At 36.5% G+C, this 19,482-nt stretch overlaps 1 protein-coding gene across 10 annotated transcripts in view; it reads right to left on the reverse strand.

The window, feature by feature from the left end:
- Positions 1-19,482, reverse strand: part of NFAT5 (nuclear factor of activated T cells 5) — a 117,489-nt gene that overhangs the window by 24,327 nt on the left and 73,680 nt on the right. For all 10 annotated transcript variants that reach the window (XM_079800526.1, XM_079800525.1, XM_079800524.1 and 7 more), the window contains 3 exons: positions 16,191-16,363; positions 2,033-2,167; positions 1,853-1,905 (listed from right to left, as the gene is read on the reverse strand). In XM_079800526.1, the coding sequence (XP_079656652.1) occupies positions 1,853-1,905; positions 2,033-2,167; positions 16,191-16,363 (361 nt within the window). The remainder of the gene's footprint in view (positions 1-1,852; positions 1,906-2,032; positions 2,168-16,190; positions 16,364-19,482) is intronic.

A 19,482-nucleotide genomic window follows, 5' to 3' on the forward strand; every position in this document is an offset into this window, starting at 1 on the left:
CAAGCTATATTACCAAGCCACGGTTCTCAAAACTGCCTGGTACTAGCACAAGAACAGACATATAGACCAATGGAACAGAACAGAGAACCAGAAATCAACCCAAGCCATTATGCTCAATTAATATTTGACAAAGGAAGCAAGAAAATTTTATGAAATGGAGTCAAAACAGTCTCTTTAATAAATGGTGCTGGGAAATTTGGACAGATACATGCAAAAAAAAATTAAACTAGATCACCAACATACATCATATACAAAAACAAACTCAAAATGGCTAAAGGACTTGAATGTAAGATGGGAAACCGTAAAAATCCAACAAGACTCCATAGGCAGCAAAATAGCAGACATATGTCATAGCAATATCTTTACAGACACAGCTCCTAGGGCAATGGAGACTAAGGAGAAAATAAACAAATGGGACTACATCAAAATAAAAAGCTTCTGCACAGCAAAAGAAACCATCAACAAAACAAGAAAGCCCACTGCATGGGAGAACATATTTGCCAATGATATTTCACGTAAGGGTTTAATCTCCAAAATTTACAGAGAATTCATACAACTTAACAAAAGGAAGATAAACGATCCAATCAAAAAATGGGCAAAGGATCTAAACAAACACTTTTCGAAAGAGGACATATAGAAGGCCCAGAGACATATGAAAACATGCTCAAAGTCACTAATAATTTGAGAGATGCAAATCAAAACAACGAGACACCATCTCACACCTGTCAGAATGGCTATCATCAACAAATGACAAGTGCTGGAGAGGATGCAGAGAAAAAGGAACCCTCCTTCACTGCTGGTGGGAATGCAGACTGGTGCAGCCACTGTGGAAACCAGTATGGAGTTTCCTCAAAAAATTAAAAATGGAACTCCCATTTGACCCAGTAATCCCGCTTCTAGGACTATATCCCAAGAAACCAGAAACACCAATCAGAAGGGATATATGCACCCCTATGTTCATAGCAGCACAATTTACAATAGCTAAGATTTGGAAACAACCTAAGTGCCCATCAGCAGATGAATGGATTAAAAAACTGTGGTACATCTACATAATGGAATACTATGCCACTATAAAAAAGAAGGAACTTTTACCATTTGCAACAGCAGGGATGGAATTGGAGAGCATTATGCTAAGCGAAATAAGTCAGTCGGAGAAAGATAAGTATCACATGATCTCACTCATATGTGGGATATAATGATCAACATAATTTGCTGAACAAGAATAGATCCAGAGACAAATGGTGGGGTGGGGGGAAGGGTTAGAGAGCAACCAAAGGACTTGTATGCACACATATTAGCATAACCAATGGACACAGACACTGGGGCGGGAAGGATAGTGGGGGCGGGGTGTCAATTGGGGAAAAAGGAGAATATGTAAAACTTCAGACAATAAAAATAAATAAATAAATAAGAAAGAAATGTTTTTTATTAGCAATGCAATTTGCTAATGCTTTTAAACTTTTTTAAAATAGAGAATTGTCACTTCTAGCATCAGTGGCATAGTTGTATTTCAGTTAAAGAAACTCAAAAAACTTTAAATGATTTCTATCAATCACATATAAAGAAAAAATTTAATCTTTTGATTGAGGAAATTTTGGAACAAAACCGAATTTCTCAGAGAGTAAACAATCAAACTATAAAAAGTCTTAAATTAGCCCCAGGGGCGTGGCTCAGTGGTAGAGCATCGACCTCTGAACCAGGATTCCTGCCTGCAGGCTCGATCCCCAGCGGGGTCATGCAGGAGGCAGCCAATGGATGATTCTCTCTCATTGTTAATGTTTCTATCTCTCTCTTCCCCACCCCCTCTGAAATCAATAAAAAAATATTTTTTAAAAGTCTTAAAATTAAATACCTGATGAAATAATTCCATGTCGATTTCAGCTTCTGACTTCCAAGAGTTTTCATCTGATTGAAACAAAAACAGTGATTTACTAAAAATTTTTATTTATTTTTTATTTTGTAGCTATGTCTAGCTTTACAACAAAGTGAAACATGCAACAATCTCTATGTCAGTGATATTATGTCTACTTACCAGAAACATTTTCTTGGAAAATCACTTTAGTTCCTTTCAGAAAGTTCTTGCCAATTAAAAATACTTCTTCCTCTCCTTTCACTGAACAGCTATGCAAGCTTTTCTTTAAGATTTCTGGCACTCCTGCTGGCTGAGCTGTGGGTATAAATAAGCATTCCATAAAAAGAACCACCAACACATTTCTTATCTAAAATCAACCCTCAATTATCTAGTTCTAGAAGTTGTCTTTGTTAACCTCTAAATTGACTTTACTTTTACCCTAACAGAGAACAACAACAACAAAACACACAGAAAAATCCATATTAATTTTTAATGACTCTTGCAAGATTGTATAAGAATGGGTTAATGTCTGAGACAGTGGTTCCCAACCTTTTTTGGCCATGCCCCACCTAAGCATCTCTAAAATCCTGACACACACACACCCGACATAAAATTCTTATTACTCAAAGGAAGCCTAAAAGGTCATTAATTTGGTCTAAACAAGCTTCCAAAGGGCATCCATGAAAGAGAAAAACGGAAAGACAGTTGAATACTGAGGAAGAAATCACTAAGAAATTGTTTAAAAAATAATAATAATATGAAGTGATATGAAAATAGCAAATAAAGTTTCAAAACATAATAGAGAACTGAAATGCATAAATATGTCACAATATGTATTTATATACTGTATTTTAGGCCCCTAGAACCATAACAAATACAAAAAATTCACTGATAATAACTCATTCTCAAATTGCCCCCCTTAAAAATCAAATTGCCACCCTGTGGGGCATGTGCCCCACGCTGAGAACTACTGGTCTAAGATGAGGTTTTAATTTGTCATCTTTGTTTTCTCATTACAGGAATAAAAAAGTTTTAAAAGATGAATTTGAGTATGTTTTTGTCTTAATAAGTTTTTAAAACTTCAACCTAGAAATATGCTTATCCCATAATTCTAATCTTAAAAATGTCAGCTATGTTATGCCATTAGAAGACTTCTGAGGTAATGAGTGTCTGGGTGGTACTGGGAGGGGCTCCTTTAAGGATCCAGATCCAGGAGTCAGAGAATACATATCAACAGAGTACCTGAACACAGACTGCATCCAATTCAGAATAATTCTACATGGAATTTCCCTGAACTGGGTGGGATACCCTGAGGTTAAAAAAGAAAATGCACTTGCTTTCCATTATGAAAACTAACAAACCACTACTAAAATTAACAAAGAGGTTGACAAGCACTGAAGAGCTAGATCTATTGAATAAATTATAATCAGCTTACCAACTTCCTCATGTCAGTATTTCTTTAAGAAAATTTATTAGGTATTGCTTAGCAAATAGGTTCCAAAGTCAAATAAATCAGAGAAATAAATACTAGGTTAAGCAAAATTAAATGATCAAAAACATTTCTTCAAGCATTTCATATTCTGATGTATACTAAATATCCAAGAAGTGGGATATAGTATAACTCCAGAAACATTCTTCCTTATTGACACCTAAGGACTAGTTTTCTACCAGAATACTTTCTCAGATACTGGTGTATGTAAGTAAATACCTGTTAAGTGCTCAAAAATCTGTTCCCCATAAAATTAAGCACTTTGACATAGATACACTATTTTCTAAAAAATTAAATTTATTGGGTAACATTGGTTAATGAAATTACATTATTTGTTGTTTTAGTAAACCCTTACAATATTTATACTGCCAAGGTAAGCTTATACCAGGTGTACCGGTTAATAATTCGAATTTTGTTATCAAAGAAAACACAATAATTTCAAGAGAAACATCAAAAGTGCTTTATTCAAAGTATTGTCCATCGCTAGCTACACATTTCCCCATCTTTCAGGTAATTTGTGGATATCGTCCCAATAGAACTTTTCTTGTTTTGAGGCAAACCATTCAGAGACCCAATTTTCCACTTCTTCGTATGTTTTGAAGTGCTGCTCAGAGAGTGCGCAAGACATCTATTGGAACAAGTGGCAATCTGAAGGAGCAAGGTCTGGTGAATAGTGGTGGGTTAATACTTCCCAGGCAAGATCTTTTAACATGTCTTTAACTGGTTTTGATGTGTATGATGGTGCGTCATCATGAAGCAAAATTACTTTGCTGTGTCTTCTGGAACATTCTGGTCGTTTTATGATCAAAGTGTGGTTCAAATTGATTATTGTCGGTAGCGATCAGTATTAACGGTTTCACCTGGTTTTAGAAGCTCATAATATACCACACCTTCCTAATCCCACCAAACACAGAGCATTGTCTTCTTTCTGAAGCAATTTGGCCTTGCAGTCGATGTTGATGGTTGACCCGGGATCAACCCATGATTTTGTGCGTTTGGGATTCTCAAAATAAATCCACTTTTCATTGCCAGTCACAATTCAATGCAAAAAAGCCTTTCTTTTGTGCTGTTGAAGCAACATTTTACTGATGACTCTTCGATTTTCCATTTGTCTTTTGTTCAGTTGATGTGGCACCCATTTTCCTTCAAAATCTTTCCCATTACTTGTAAATGATTGGAAAACGTTTAATCTTTCTGTAAATTGTTTTTGAGTTTGACACGCATCTTCATCCAATAATGTTTGTAATTGTTGGTCTTCAAACCTTTTCAGTTGACCTGGATGTTCTTTGTCTTTCACATTGAAATCATCACCTTTAAAGCGTTTAAACCAGCGTTCACAAGTATCTTGAGATGGAGCATGTTCACCATAAGCTTCCTGAAGTATTCAGCAGCACTTTTCTTCAAAATAAAGTAATGAATTATAACTTCCCGCAAATGCTCTATTTTTGGCACGAAATTCGACATTTTTAAATGTAAAAATATCTATGATGTTCACACCTTCAGCAAATTTGACATATGAAGTTTTGAAGCTTGTTGTCAATACAACAAAATAGCATACATATCAAATCGCATATATATCAACATATGTGTAACTCCATCTATTGAAAAAAAATCCGCCTTATTAACCGATACACCTAGAATATGGCTTGCATAAGTCATCAACTTGTAAATTAATGAGATATTCCACTATACTTTAGGAAAACTTTAAGTTACTTATATTTAACTAGAGGGCCGATGCACGAAATTTGTGCATGGGTCTCAGCCCCTGCCGCAGTGGCCACCTCAGCCCTCACAGCCCCGGCTTTGTCGAGAAGGACATCTGGTCTAATTAGCATATTATGCTTTTATTATTATAGACTAGAGGCCTAGTGCACAAAATTTGTGCACAGTGAGTGTGTGTGTGTGTGTGTGTGTGTGTGTGTGTGTGTGTGTCTCAGCCTGGCCTGCACCCTCTCGCAATCTGGGACCACTGGCTCCTAACTACTCGCCTGCCTGCCTGATCGCCCCTAACCGCCTCTGCCTTGGCCCCCGCCGCTGTGGCTTCTCCTGGAAGGACGTCTGGAATGTCATTCGGCTATCTGGTCTAATTAGCATATTACACTTTTATTATTATAGATTATTATTATAGTTCATTTTATCTTTACAAGAATGTAATGTGGGAAACTGTTATGAAAACATTCATAGCTCCTCTTTCCCTAGTGGAAAGACTGTAATTCTCACTCCACTCACATCAGAATTAGCCACGTAACAGTGTGAATAATGAACTATGAATTGATGTGCCAGTTCCAAGCAAAAGTTTTAAGAGCCTCACATGGTTTGACCATCTCCTTTTTCCTCCACTACAAAGATGGCAATATCCCAGATAAGGGCAGCTTCTTCAACCTGGATCCCAGAGTGGAACTGTTTCCATAACACAGCCAATAACATAAAGTGAGGGAGGAGTAAAGCTTCGTTGTTTAAGGCACTGAGTTTTGTTTGTTTGTTTTTTCCAGAGAGGAAGGGAGAAGGGTAGAAAGAGATAGAAACATCAATTATGAAAGAGAATCACCTATTGGCCACCTCCTGCACGCCCCCCACTGGGGACCGAGCCCGCAACCTGGGCATGTGCTCTTGACTGGAATCGAACCCAGTAACCTTCAGTCCGCAGGCCGATGCTCTATCCACTGAGCCAAATCGGCTAGGGCTATATAACCTTTTTAAATAAAAAATTTACTGAACTAATTTACAACGTTTTGGAGTAACTCTGCAACTAAATATTTGTCTTTTAAGAGACATTAAAAATATGGTAAATATTATTTTTACTAGCAAACAATAAGTGGTGCAAAATTATATAAATATATTGTATTAACAAAATGAATGGAAAGTCTATAACCTTTCCCCCCATTTTCAAATACTATGTGGAAATTCCACTTCACTGATGATTATCAAAATTTTTTTCCTGTCTCATTTTTTCCTTTCATGTATTAAAGGTCTAAGATAGCAAAATAGGCCCCTGTGAAGGTACAATGTATATTTATCTCCTATATATTTATGTTTACAATATATAAGAACTAGTTTGTTGCTGTTCAAGATAATTTAACTTTAAACTTTTGACCTTAAAAAGTCTTTTCAATAAAAAAGTTTAATGGTTACCTAACAGGACAGACTTCATACTAAACAGAACTAAAGTCAGGATTATTTAAGCATTAACTGTTTTAGTTTTACCTTTAATTAGTTAGTAAGCTGACTCTTGAAAGTGTTTAAAAATAATAAACACAAGAAAGTAGCCACCTTTCTGGTATTATAAAAACAGTGTGTTTATAGATGCTTTCAAATTGTGGTCTCAAAAAACAAAGCTGAAAAAAGTAATGAATATTTGAATACTGAAAAACAACAGAGCAAATATTTCAACCTGTCAAAAGAATTAGTAAAGCTTTTTAATAATGACTTCTGTGAAGAGAAGAAAAGTTTATTCAATGTATTTTTAAGTTGTAAGACAGACAAGGGAAGTAGAAACTTATTAAATTCAGTCAGATTTACTATAATAAGCATAAAATAAAATCTAATATACATTATTGAAGAAAGCTATGATTAATTTTGCTGTATTAAACAAATTACTACAGTCTTCGGGCAAGGGAAAAAAAAGAAATAAACAAATGGGACTACATCAAACTAAAAAGTTTTTGCATTGCTGGTGTGGCTCAATTGGTTGAGCATCATTCCATGCACCTGGTTCTATTCCAGGTCAGGGTACATGCCTGGGTTGCAGGCTCAGTCCCCAGTAGGGGGCGTGCAGGAGGCAGCCAATCGATGTTTCTCTTTCTCCCTCTCCCTTCCTCTCTCTAAAATCAATAAAAAATATTTTTTAAAAGTTTTGCATAGCAAAGGAAATCATCAACAAAATGAAAAGACAACCTACTGAACAGAAGAAGATATTTGCCAATGACATGTCTGATAAGGGGTTAATATTCAAAGTTTATAACGAATTCATACAACAACAACAACAACAACAACAACAACAAAAACACAATCCAATAAAAAAGTGGGCAGAGCCACAGTCGCATAGGGGCCATCAGGAGAGAACTTGGGGGTCAACAGAGGTGGGGCACAGACCTTCACCCCCCCAAGTTTGCAGGGGCCTGAACCCTCACCCCTGCTGAAGGAGATCTCCTGCCCCCATGGCTGCTCAGCTTCACATGCCCAGCTCAAATCGGGACCCAGGTAACAGAGACTTGGCCGACAGCCGATGCCCTCTCACTGCAACAAGACTTGATAGAGATGTCTTGCACCCATGATCCGGGGAACTGGGGTCTATGATGTCTAAATCCAGCCTAGCACTAGGAATGCTCAGGGCCTACTCAAGAAGGCAAATAATCCTCTCCACTAATAATTACAGGGTAAAACAAGATGGTTGTTAGAGTATTAAATTTGACAGTAAAACAGTAGTCAAGTTTTCAGACTAATTTAAATTGGCCAACCAAAATAAGCAAATACTCTAGAAAAATCAATTGTACTGGACAAAAAAGCTGTTCCTAAAGTGTTAACTAAAATTTTTATTGGTAGTTCATCTCATGGTAAAATTGCGTAACATATAATGAACCTAAAGCAGTCACATTTTAGTGTAGAAAAGTAAAATTTAAAAGCTATCAAGATTACAGCATAAAATTTCCAAAAGCCTCCCAATATTTAAACCAAAAAAGGGGGGATAGTAGAAGAATATCATGTAAGGAAAAATATCCTGTAAATAAATTACATCTAGAAAATTTTTACTTTAGAAAATTAACTTTCATTTGTAATGCTAACAGCAAGGCACCCAGGTAAAACATACATGGTGTCAAAACAAGCCAAAGGAAAATTGTTTGGGCAAAAAAATGAAAAAGGATCGCAAGTCAAATATTCCTTTATTAACTTTTGGTCAAGAATATGTTTGTATATTTTCAGAAAACAACTCCGAGACCATGTGGATTCCTGCAACAGAGAGGAATCGACAGGAGTGCTCCAGCCATGAAGTGAGAAGAGAAACAGTCCAGAGATGGAAGACGCTGACGTCGCCTTGCCATACTAGCAGTCAGCAGATGTGCGTCACTGCAGATTGCCCAGGACCAAACCAGAGAGGGTCGGACCTGCATTACCACCATTTGTCCACCATCCAGAACTGAAATATCATTGCTGTTATGTACACATAAACAACTGTAGGACATAGAAATCGGGACTCAAAAGAACTGTTGGCCCAGAAAGAAACTCCCTATAGACTGATTCATTTGCCTCTCAGCATAACCATTATTGCTTGTCTCATTTTCGGTTCCTATAAGTGTATTTCTAGTATCACATGAGCTCACTCATCTAGGGGAAAAGATGAACAACATAGACTGAAGAACAAGAACAGCATTGATCAGACTGTCAGACCTCAGAGGGAAGGTAGGGGAGGGTGGGGACAAGGGAGATAGATCAACCAAAGGACTTATGTGCTTGCATATGAGCCTAACCGGTGATCACAGACAACAGGGGGATGGGGGCATGCGTGTGGGGGGGTTTGGGATGGGAATGGGGGGGGGGTTGATGACAAATATGTGATACCTTAATCAATAAAGTAATTAAAAAAAAAAAAGTGGGCAGAGGACATGAACAGACACTTCTCCAAAGAGGGCATACAGATGACCAATATACATATGAAAAGATGTTCAATATCACTAATCATCAGAGAAATGCAAATTAAAACCACAATGAGATATCACCTCACACCTGTCAGAATGCCTATCATTAATAAATCAACAAACAAAACAAGTATTGGCGAGGATGTGGAGAAAAGGGTATCCTTGTGTACTGTAGGTGGGGATATCAGGAGGAGCACTTTGTGAAGTGTATGATTGTCTGACCAGTGTGCTGTATACTTGAAAATAATGCAAAATAATACTGAATATAAACTGTAACAAAAAAATTACTACCAAAAAAGTATAAAGATTCATATTCTTAATTTGATAAAAGTATAACTAAATAATATAAACACTGTATCCAAACAAAAAAATACATATATATCATTATTGTCTGGAGAAATCTAAATATGTTAAGAATGTAAAGGGGGATGATTCTTCCATCCCCTTAAAAACAAACAAAAATAGACAATGAATCCAATGGCCATTGTTAAACCAACAAGCAGAAGCAAGAGGTCACAAGATACATCACAAATTCTGGCATTAGGCCTTTCTTCCATGGAGTATCTCTAGATGGAGTATCAAGAATCTGTTTCCTCTCCTCCCTTCCATGTCTGCCACCTTTTGGCCCCTCTTCCTTTTCCACCTCCCTCTCATCTTCCTGTTTCCTTCTACCTCCCATTCCAATTGTAACCCTTCTTACCTATTTCCTTTTCACCTCTCATTCCACTCCAACTGCTGAAACTGGCCAAAATTATTATATTTATGGGAATAAACACAAATCAGAACCTTTAATGGAATAGGCATTCTTATTTTTAATTTTGAAAAGATTTTGGGGCCCTTTGTTTCATATGTATTATTTATATGTTTACTTTTCCTTGCCCCTCATACACTCCACCTCAAAGCCTAAGTTCAAACCTTACACTCCCTGAAGTAGTCAGGATAAAATTCAAATTCTTTAGCTCAACACACAAGTCTTCTTTATGAAAGAGAATCTGCCTAGCTCTACTAGCCTCAAATCTTACCACTTCTTCATAGATATCTTTTTGTTTCAATCACATCGAACTATTTTTAATTCCTGTAAAAGAAGCATACTCTTTCATTGAGTATATTTATATACTACTCCTTCTACCCAGAATGAACTTCATCTAAAATCCCTTTCTGCTGGGTTTACCTCTATTTGTCCTTGAAGATATAGGACACATTTTACCATCACTAAGCAGTATGGATTAGATGTTCTTCTTTTCTACATTTCCATTGTACCTTACTCATGCCTTTATATCATTTTATAATATAACAGGTAGTTTGCTTATCTGTTTTCACCATAACCTGCTAGATCTGTAAGCTCCTACCATGTCTTTACTTCTAGAGTTGGGCACATTGTAACTATCCACTAAGTTAACTATGAAGCTTTCTCAAAACCATCCAGAGATCTACTTTTGGAGATTAAGTGGCATGTCTTTTTTTTTTTTTTTTTTTTTTCAATGAAGTAAGAGGGACTTTAACAGATAGCCAAGATTGAGAAGCACTGCATTTATACTGAATGACTGACTGAATGACAATGAGGCACTATTTTGTTAGAATACTGTGCTGTTTCTATGAACTAAACTGCAGCCTTAATAAGCACAACTAATAAAACACACACACCTCACTTGAACAATTTTACTGCCTGCCAAAATTTGTTGACTGACCCCACAAATATGAAAAAATTTAGTAATATATCAGTTTTAAAAAATAGGTCAAATAAAATGGCTGAAGAACAGAGACAAAATGACCAAATTTAAACTGATCAAAAGAACTTAGTTCATTTCAGTATTTTTAGAAAAATGTAAGAAAGTAACAGTATAGAAAAATGAGTAAAAGGATAGAAAAATTATGATAAAAAAAAACCTGTTTTCTATGAGTCATAAGATGGATTTCAGAGAACTGTTAAACAAGAAACTGTCTACCATATGGTCCAGCAATTTTACTCCAAGGTATATAGCCAAGAGAATTAAAAACACAGGTCCACACAAAAATTTGTACACATATCCTCATAGCAGCATTACAATAGCCAAAACGTGGGGGAAAAACAAATGTCCAACAAGAACTTAAGAAATAAACAAAATGTGGTATATTCAAACAATGGAATATCATTTCACTGTAAAAAAAGAATGAAGAACTGATATACGATTCAATATTGATGGACCCTGGAAATATGCTAAGTGAAAGAAGCCAGATAAAAAGGCCACATATTATATGATTTCAATTAGATGAAATGTCCAGAATAGGCAAATCCATACAGACAGAAAGAAGAATAGTGGTTGTCAAGGACTGGGGTGAGAGGAGAATGGAGAGTGACTGCTAATAGGTACAGGTTTTCTTTTTGGGGTGGTGATAAAAATGTTCTAAAATTAATTATGGTGATGGTTGCACAACTTTGTGAATATAATAAAAACCACTTAATTTTACACTTTAAAAGGCTAAATTATATGGTCTGCAAATTATAACTCAGTAAACTATTATAAAAAAAGAAAATTCTTATGAGACAGAAAGCATGAATCTGATTGTATATAAATTTAAAATAATCAATTAAGTACCTATATGCCAATACTCTACCAATAAATTATATGTTATACAATGTAAGAAGTATATCAACTATTATGTTACAGTTGATCAAAATAAAATCCTTCCTACATTCTGTAGTACTCTCTCTAAACAATGGGCAAATAAAATCAGATGTCTTTTTCATCTGCCATATCCTACCTTGAACAAACAGGATTTCTTCCCCTTCTTGTTTTATAAAAAAATGAAACTAACCATTTCTATTATACTAACATCACAAAGTTATTTTCAGGATTAAATGGGATAATGTAGTATAATTATTAGTGGGAAACTCCATTAGAGCAATGATCACTAGAGAGGAGGAAGATGTAATTTGTAATTACTAAGGAGTTAGAAGCTGGGCTTGGGCATGATTAGCCCAGTCTTCTTGCCTCCCTCTTCTGCATCTGCCTACCTGGACAAAGCATACATTTTAGGCTGTTTGCTGCCAGGTGTAAGAAGCCTGCAAATGTGGAGTGCTGCTCTGACTAGGTGGATAGATTTATGAAGAAGCCAGTCTTTTTTTCTGTCAGTTTTATCAGTAGTAAAGTTGGTATTTTCATCTCAATGTCTCTAACTCCTATGTGGCTAATTCCAAATATAAGGGGAACATTTATTAACTTCATAAGACCTCAACATACATGAAAGTACTTGATAAAACATAGATACAATATAAAGATAAGGTATTACTGTGAAAATATTAGTTAATACTTTTTTCTGTTCATCCAGTATAACATTTAAGCAAAAATAATTAAAAAATAATAAAAATGTTTAAATATTTCATTTTGTTGCTAGTTAAACAATAAAGCAAGATTGTCTGACCAACCTATACACCTTTGGTAGTATATTTAATGAAAACCTCTAACGATCAAATAAAATTACATTTTGAACATAGAATGATGACATTCATTAACTAGGATGATAGATCTTTTAAAAAATCAAATCATTAACCCATTAGGAGGAGTGTGCAGATCAAGAGGATTAGACTCTTGCCTAAATGATTAGCTCTAAGTGATGTTCATAGAAATTACCATTAGAAATATTTTAAGCTAGTTATACAATGTTTGGAGAAAAAAATCAGTCCGCATGAAATTCTATGAAAATAATAACATTAGTAAGAAATATGAAAGCTCTTTATCATGTAAATTTATTTGAAAATTATTATTCTAACATGTCATCTTCCAAAACAGATATGGGAAGTACACTGCAAAAGGTACCCCTTTCTTTATAAGAAAGTACTGCCTATTTTTATCTAATCCAGTTTCTCTAAGCTGATGGCAAGTGCCAAACAGTCAACTAAAGGGATAAAAATAAATATTCTATACCTCCATAATAAATGACATCTACAAAATATAATAGAAGGAATAATATAGGTATTCAAATAAAATCCCCCAATACAAATTTTGATCTATTTTCTAAAGTTATAAAAAAATCTAAATTACACAACATAAATCTCCTAGGTAGAGGAAACAGGTCTCTAACATAATTTCATACTGTAACCATAGTCCTAACCATGCAGAGGCTATGGCTACAATGAAATGAATTGTTCAAACTTGGTTTTTCATCACTGCAATTTAAGTGATCATGGTGGCAATATAAAATAGTAGCAAAAAGCACAAGCTTAGGATCCTGGTCTTACTATTTACTAGCCGAGGAAGTAATTTAATCTAAGTCTCAGTTTTATCAACTGTAAAATGGAATCCATATATACTGTGATGGTTAAATGATATAATGCCTATAAAGTGGTTAAGAAAATCCCTCGCACAGAGTTCAAAACATGGTAACTTTTATTATTAGCTATATATGCCTTCCACTGTATGCTGCTGCTTCTTAGGGCTTTCATTTTCACTTCAGACATAACCTCCTAGGAAGATACACTTTTTTGACAATGTGGACATATATTATCATTAACGGTGATGATTAACAAATGATAATAATAATTACAGATAAAAAACTTCAGAAAATCATGTTTTCTATTTCTTTCATATTTCCTACCACCTCTATTTCTTTCATATTTCTTACCAGAGAAACTGGATTAGATAAACATAAGCAGTACTTTCTTTTAACACAAGGGGTACCTTTTGCAGTATACTTTCCATATCTGTTTTGGAAGATGACTTGTTAGAATAATAATTTTCAAATAAATTTACATGGTAAAGATGTAAAGGTGGTAGGAAATATGAAATGGATGTACCAGTAGTTATACTTGAACAAATGAATGAATAGAAAAATGAAGAAATAAATGAATAAAGTAATGAAAGAAGGAACAAACAATTAAATAAAGCTGGCAATCATCTCCCAGTCCCTGCTAAAGCAGTATGGTCTGAATTATCTAGCATCTCCTGGGTCTGGCCTTCAGAGTGTAGCTATGGTCAGCATTAGATCATGTAAAAGAACTGCATATGCCCTGCTAAAATTGGAACTCCATCCTAATAATATTCAAGTTGGGACATCTTGTGAATTACAATAAATTCAGAATTGAAGTACCCTTATTAGAAAAGCTTTAGAACTCAATAAACCATCTACAGATTATTTACTCTGTCCCTATTTTAATGTGATAGAATGAACATGGAACCTATGATCTTTAAAAGCAGCCTAGTTATAACTGAACATTACACAGAAATCACCCAAGGAAATACTAATATTAAAACATATTTTTCATAATAATGAAAAATAGAGAAATTCATTTGAGCTGTCTTAAGATCAAAGAGATATTTCAGTACTTTCTTTTTAAAATTAGGGTGTTTGCTAACCTAAAGTATGGGTACAATAATTTCTGAGATGAATTAAAAGGAAATACAAAACTTAAAAAGGATACATAATTTGACAAAACTAGGCTACAATTAAATAACAAAGGCTCTGTAACTGTCCTAAAGAGAAGCAAGGTCAAAATATTCATAACATCCCAATAGGAAATTTAACTGAATGGAATGGGTCTCTTCCATTCTTTTGAATTCAGTTATAAATTACAAAGAAAAAATGCCCAAGAAAATTACACTTGATGAAAATCTTCTTGAGTGTGTATAAAGGAAAAATTTTTCTATTTATTACTTGTAATAATACTCATTAGGGGGAAACCAGAATATATGATGAGGTGGATTCAACAGCATTATTGAATTTAAACACACACATCATTTACTTTCTATGCCAAGGTTAGTAAAATAAGAATTTCATTTCTCATTTCCCAATGCTGTACTATAATACTCTAATTTGTAATCAGAACTCCAACCACTGTATATTTATAAAGTTCTGCTTACCTTACTGTTTCTTTTCTTTAAGTATAATTGACATAAATTATTATATTATTCTCAAGTATATAATATAGTGATTTGACATTTACATACCTTATGACATGACCACCACAATAAGTCACTGAACAAAGTTATGATATTACTAGATATATTCCCTGTGCTGTATATTACATACCTGTGACTTATCGATATATATAAGCCTAAGAGACCGTCCGACGGTTCATCCAGTAGCTATGACATGCAATGACCATCGGGGGCAGACACTTCGACCAGTAGAGGGAGTCTGATTCCTCGTGGAATTGGCCGTGTGTTAGGTTGCTGCTGGGGCACTGTCGGCCCCGAATCTGCTTCACCTGCACCCTAGACCCATCGGGGGATGTCGGAGGCCTGGTGCCCATGTACCAGTGGGGTCCCTGGCCTGGCCTGCGCCTTTTTGCAAGTTGGGACCCCTCGGCCTCAGGGGATGTCAGAGAGCTGGTTTCAGCCTGATCCCCGCAGGCCAGGCTGAGGGACCCTACCGGTGCACAAATCCGTGCACTGGGCCTCTAGTTTATTTTATAACTGAAAGCTTGTACCTCTTATTCCTTTATCTTTTCACCCGTACTCCCTTTCCCTTTTGGCAACCAACAGTTATTCTCTGTATCTAGGCCTCTGTTTCTGTTTTGTTTGTTCATTTGTTTCTGTTTTTGTTATAGTCCACATATAAGTAAAATCATACAACATTGGTTTATCTGTCTGACTTATTTCACTCAGCATAATGAATGCCCTCTAGGCCCATTCATGTCGTTACAAATGTCAAGATTTCTTTTTTGTTATAACTGAGTAATATTCAATTGTGTGTATAAATACATCTTTTTTATTCATTTATCTGTTGATGGATACACAGGTTGATTCCATTTCCTGGCTACTGTAAATAATGCTGCAATGAACATAGGTAGGTGCATATATCTTTTACCTACTGTTTCTTATGTTCACAACACAAAACACAGGGTCATAGCAATTTATCACACAATGAAGATGCTGGGAAAATATTTTGGCTTTCCAATCTACTTCTGGTAAACTATTTAAATTATGTCTTAAATCAGTATAGGACGATAATGGAAAACTACAAAATGCTATATATCCTTTGAATTTTATTCAAAATTATCCATCTTTAGTCTAGAAAATTTGACTATAGGTTTTGCATGACCAAAAGCTTGAGTATGTGAAGCATCTCAAATTTAGACTGTCTAAAAGATTATAGGAAATGAAAAAAAAACACCTCCATATATTTAATATCTCCTACTTTCTTTCTTCCCCCCTACCTCCCCCCCTCCCCCCCCCCCCCCGCCCGCACGTCCGCCCGCCCTGCGTGCGCCGGCAATATCTCCTACTTTCTTACTTACTACATAAAATCGGAGAAGAGGGTGTCTGCAGTGTCAAAGTGGAGCCATCTTTCCTTGTGATATTAACTCGAAAAACCAATCTGGCACGAGTACTTTTTTTCTTGGAACCAGCAATTCCTATTCTGGCTTCAACGTCAGCATTTCTCAATTTCAATATCCCTACGCAGTCCACCCTAAAAACAGAAAAAAGTACATTAACTGATATTTTCTGTAGTACATATGATACAGTATTTTTAATATAACAAGTTTCTTTTTTTTAAAGTTGCTTCCTTATTAATTTTTGAATGTGTAATATAATTATAAGATTCCAATTTCAAAAGGTATAGAAGGGTAAATCATGACTATTTCTAATTCCTAATCTTGTCAGCTTTTTATTTGTAATGGAAAAGACAACAAAAAGGTAAAATTATTATTTTAAAATCTGAACATAAGGAATGATTTACAAAAGGTATTTTTGCTGTGTTATTTTTTAAGTAAATAAATTTAGCCTCTATCTTTTGGCAGTTAATTCAGATATAGAGGAAATGGGTTTTACTTTTTATTTTTTTTAAATACACTGAGTGGCCAGATTATTATGCGTTCAGAGATCATAATAATCTGGCCACTCAGTGTATATTTTATTGATTTTTTTCAGAGAGAAAAGGAGAGGATAGAGAGTTAGAAACATTGATGAGAGAGAAACATCGATCAGCTGCCTCCTGCACGCCCCCTACTGGGGATGTGCCCGCAACCACAGGCTACTTTATTTCACAACACTACAGGAGGCAACCAAGGTATCGAACCTGGAACCCTTCAGTCCACAGGCCAACACTCTGTCCACCGAGCCAAACCGGTTAGGGCGGATTTTACTTTTTATAATATTAGTAATTACCCCAACAAGAACGGGACACTAAGTAGCCATAAAAACATATGATCCTATCTAATAAAGATGGAATATGCAAATTGACCATCACTCTGTGACGAAGATGGTGGTGCCCACAGCCAATAAGGAGGAAATATGTAAATTGACACAACAAATATGGCGGCGGCCGGGCTGGGATGCTTGTGTCATTGCCATGGCGATGACGCAGACATTCCGCCCCACTCCGGCCACTCCAGACCTCTGGGCACGCGCGCGCGCAGGCACGGAGCAGCTGGGGCGGGGCGGGACGCCTGCTATGAGGGGGGACAGCAGGGCCAGAGCGAAAGCGGAAGGCGGCTCCGGCCAGAGTGAAGGCGGAAGGCAGCGGCCAGAGCGAAGGCCCAGGTCCCAGGTGCCAGAGGGAAGCCGGTGCCGGCAGCCAGGGGAAGGAAGGCCTATTCTTGCACCAATCTTCGTGCATTGGGCCTCTAGTATAGGATAATATTTAATGTTATGGGAAAATGCTAAGTAAAAAGCAGGTTACAAAACAGTGGGTACAATATTATTTCAATTTTATCAGAAAGAAAGGATGGAAAGATGAATATCAAAATAGAGGTTAGCCATAGCCAGTTTGGCTCATTGGATAGAGCATTGGCTATGGTTATTTCTGGGAAGTTGGCTTTTGAGAGGTATGGTTTTAGCTTTTTATGATTATATTTTTATTGATTATTTTCAATTATTCTGTATTTTCAATGTTTAGATACTATTTTTTAATATATTTTTATTGATTACAGAGAGGAAGGGAGAGAGAGAAACATCAATGATGAGAGAAAATCATGGATCAGTTGCCTCCTACATGCCCCCTACTGCAGATTGAGCCCACAACCCGGGCATGTGCCCTTGAATGGAATTGAACTGGGACCCTTCAGTCTGCAGGTTGACGCTTTATCCACTGAGCCAAACCAGCTAGGGCAGGTACTATTTTTATAATCAACTAGAGGCCCGGTGCACAAATTCGTGCATGGGTAGGGTCCCTCCCTAGGCCTGGCCAGCCATCAGGGCCGATTGGGGCCTTCTGACTGCTGGCTGGGGCCTTCCTTCATTCTGTGCCGCCCCCTGGTGGTCAGCACAGGTCATAGTGAGTGATCAAACTCCCAAGGGGACAATTTACATATTAGGCTTTTATATATATAGATTATTCCCTTCCTTTCTTCCACTATATACTTTTTTAAAAATATATTTTATTGATTTTTTACAGAGAGGAAGGGAGAGGGATAGAAAGCTAGAAACATCGATGAGAGAGAAACATCGACCAGCTGCCTCCTGCACACCCCCTACCGGGGATGTGCCCGCAACCAAGGTACATGCCCTTGACCGGAATCGAACCTGGGACCTTTCAGTCCGCAGACCGATGCTCTATCCACCGATCCAAACCGGTTTCGGCTACTATATACTTTTACTTTTATAATTTTTAAAATATTAAAAATAATTACCGAATATCTTTTTTTTTAACCTTTCTTTAAAAAAATGTTGTTATTGACTTTTAGAGAGAAAGGAAGTGACAGGGATAGAGAGACAGAAACATCAATGAGAGAGAAACATCATCAAATGGCTGCCTCCTGCACCCCCTCACCCCCCCGATTGGGGATTGAGAGCCCGAAACCAGGCCATGAGCCCTGCCCAATCTAGTGACGTCTTGGTTCATGGGTAGACACTCAACCACTGAACCACACCAGCCAGGCTTTACTGAATATTTTTCAAACATTTCTTTTCCAATTAACTTCTTACTAACCTATGCAAAATGGCTTTCAAAATGAAGCAAAGCCAGCCCAGCTGGCGTAGCTTAGGGGCTGAGCATCAACCTATGAACCAGGAGGTCACAGTTCAATTCCAGGTCAGGGCACATACTGGGTTGTGGGCCCCATCCCTCCTAGTGGGTGTGCAGGAGGCAGCCGATCAATAATTCTCTCTCATCACTGATGTTTCTATCTCTCCCTCTCTGAAATCAATAAAAATTAAAAAATAAAAGAAACAAAGCCAACTAGAGAAAGTCTTTAGCTATCCAATACAAATAATTACAACATAGGTCTACTCTATATATTTGCTGCTATTATGGTTCAACTTCAGGATTCAAGGTCCTTAACAAAAGGTTTAAGGGAAACATTTTTTAATTTAAATCACTAACACTTCTAATACTTTTCAGGCAATGAAAATGTTTAAAATGAAAAATATAGAGTCCCAGAACATACTTTTTTTGTAATATAGAAAAATAAGAACAGAAGGTAAATTAAGACTAGCAATATGCTTTTATACACCAAGATCAGTCAAAGTGTGCCCTCGCCAGTGTGGCCCAGTTGGTTGGGCATAGTCCTGTGCACCAGGAGGTTGCTGGGTTGATTCCCAGTCAAGGGCACATGCAGTGTTGTGAGCTCAATCTCCGGAAGGGGGCCT

This window comes from Cnephaeus nilssonii, assembly GCF_951640355.1.
Source record: "Cnephaeus nilssonii genome assembly, chromosome: 20".
Lineage (NCBI taxonomy): Eukaryota > Metazoa > Chordata > Mammalia > Chiroptera > Vespertilionidae > Cnephaeus > Cnephaeus nilssonii.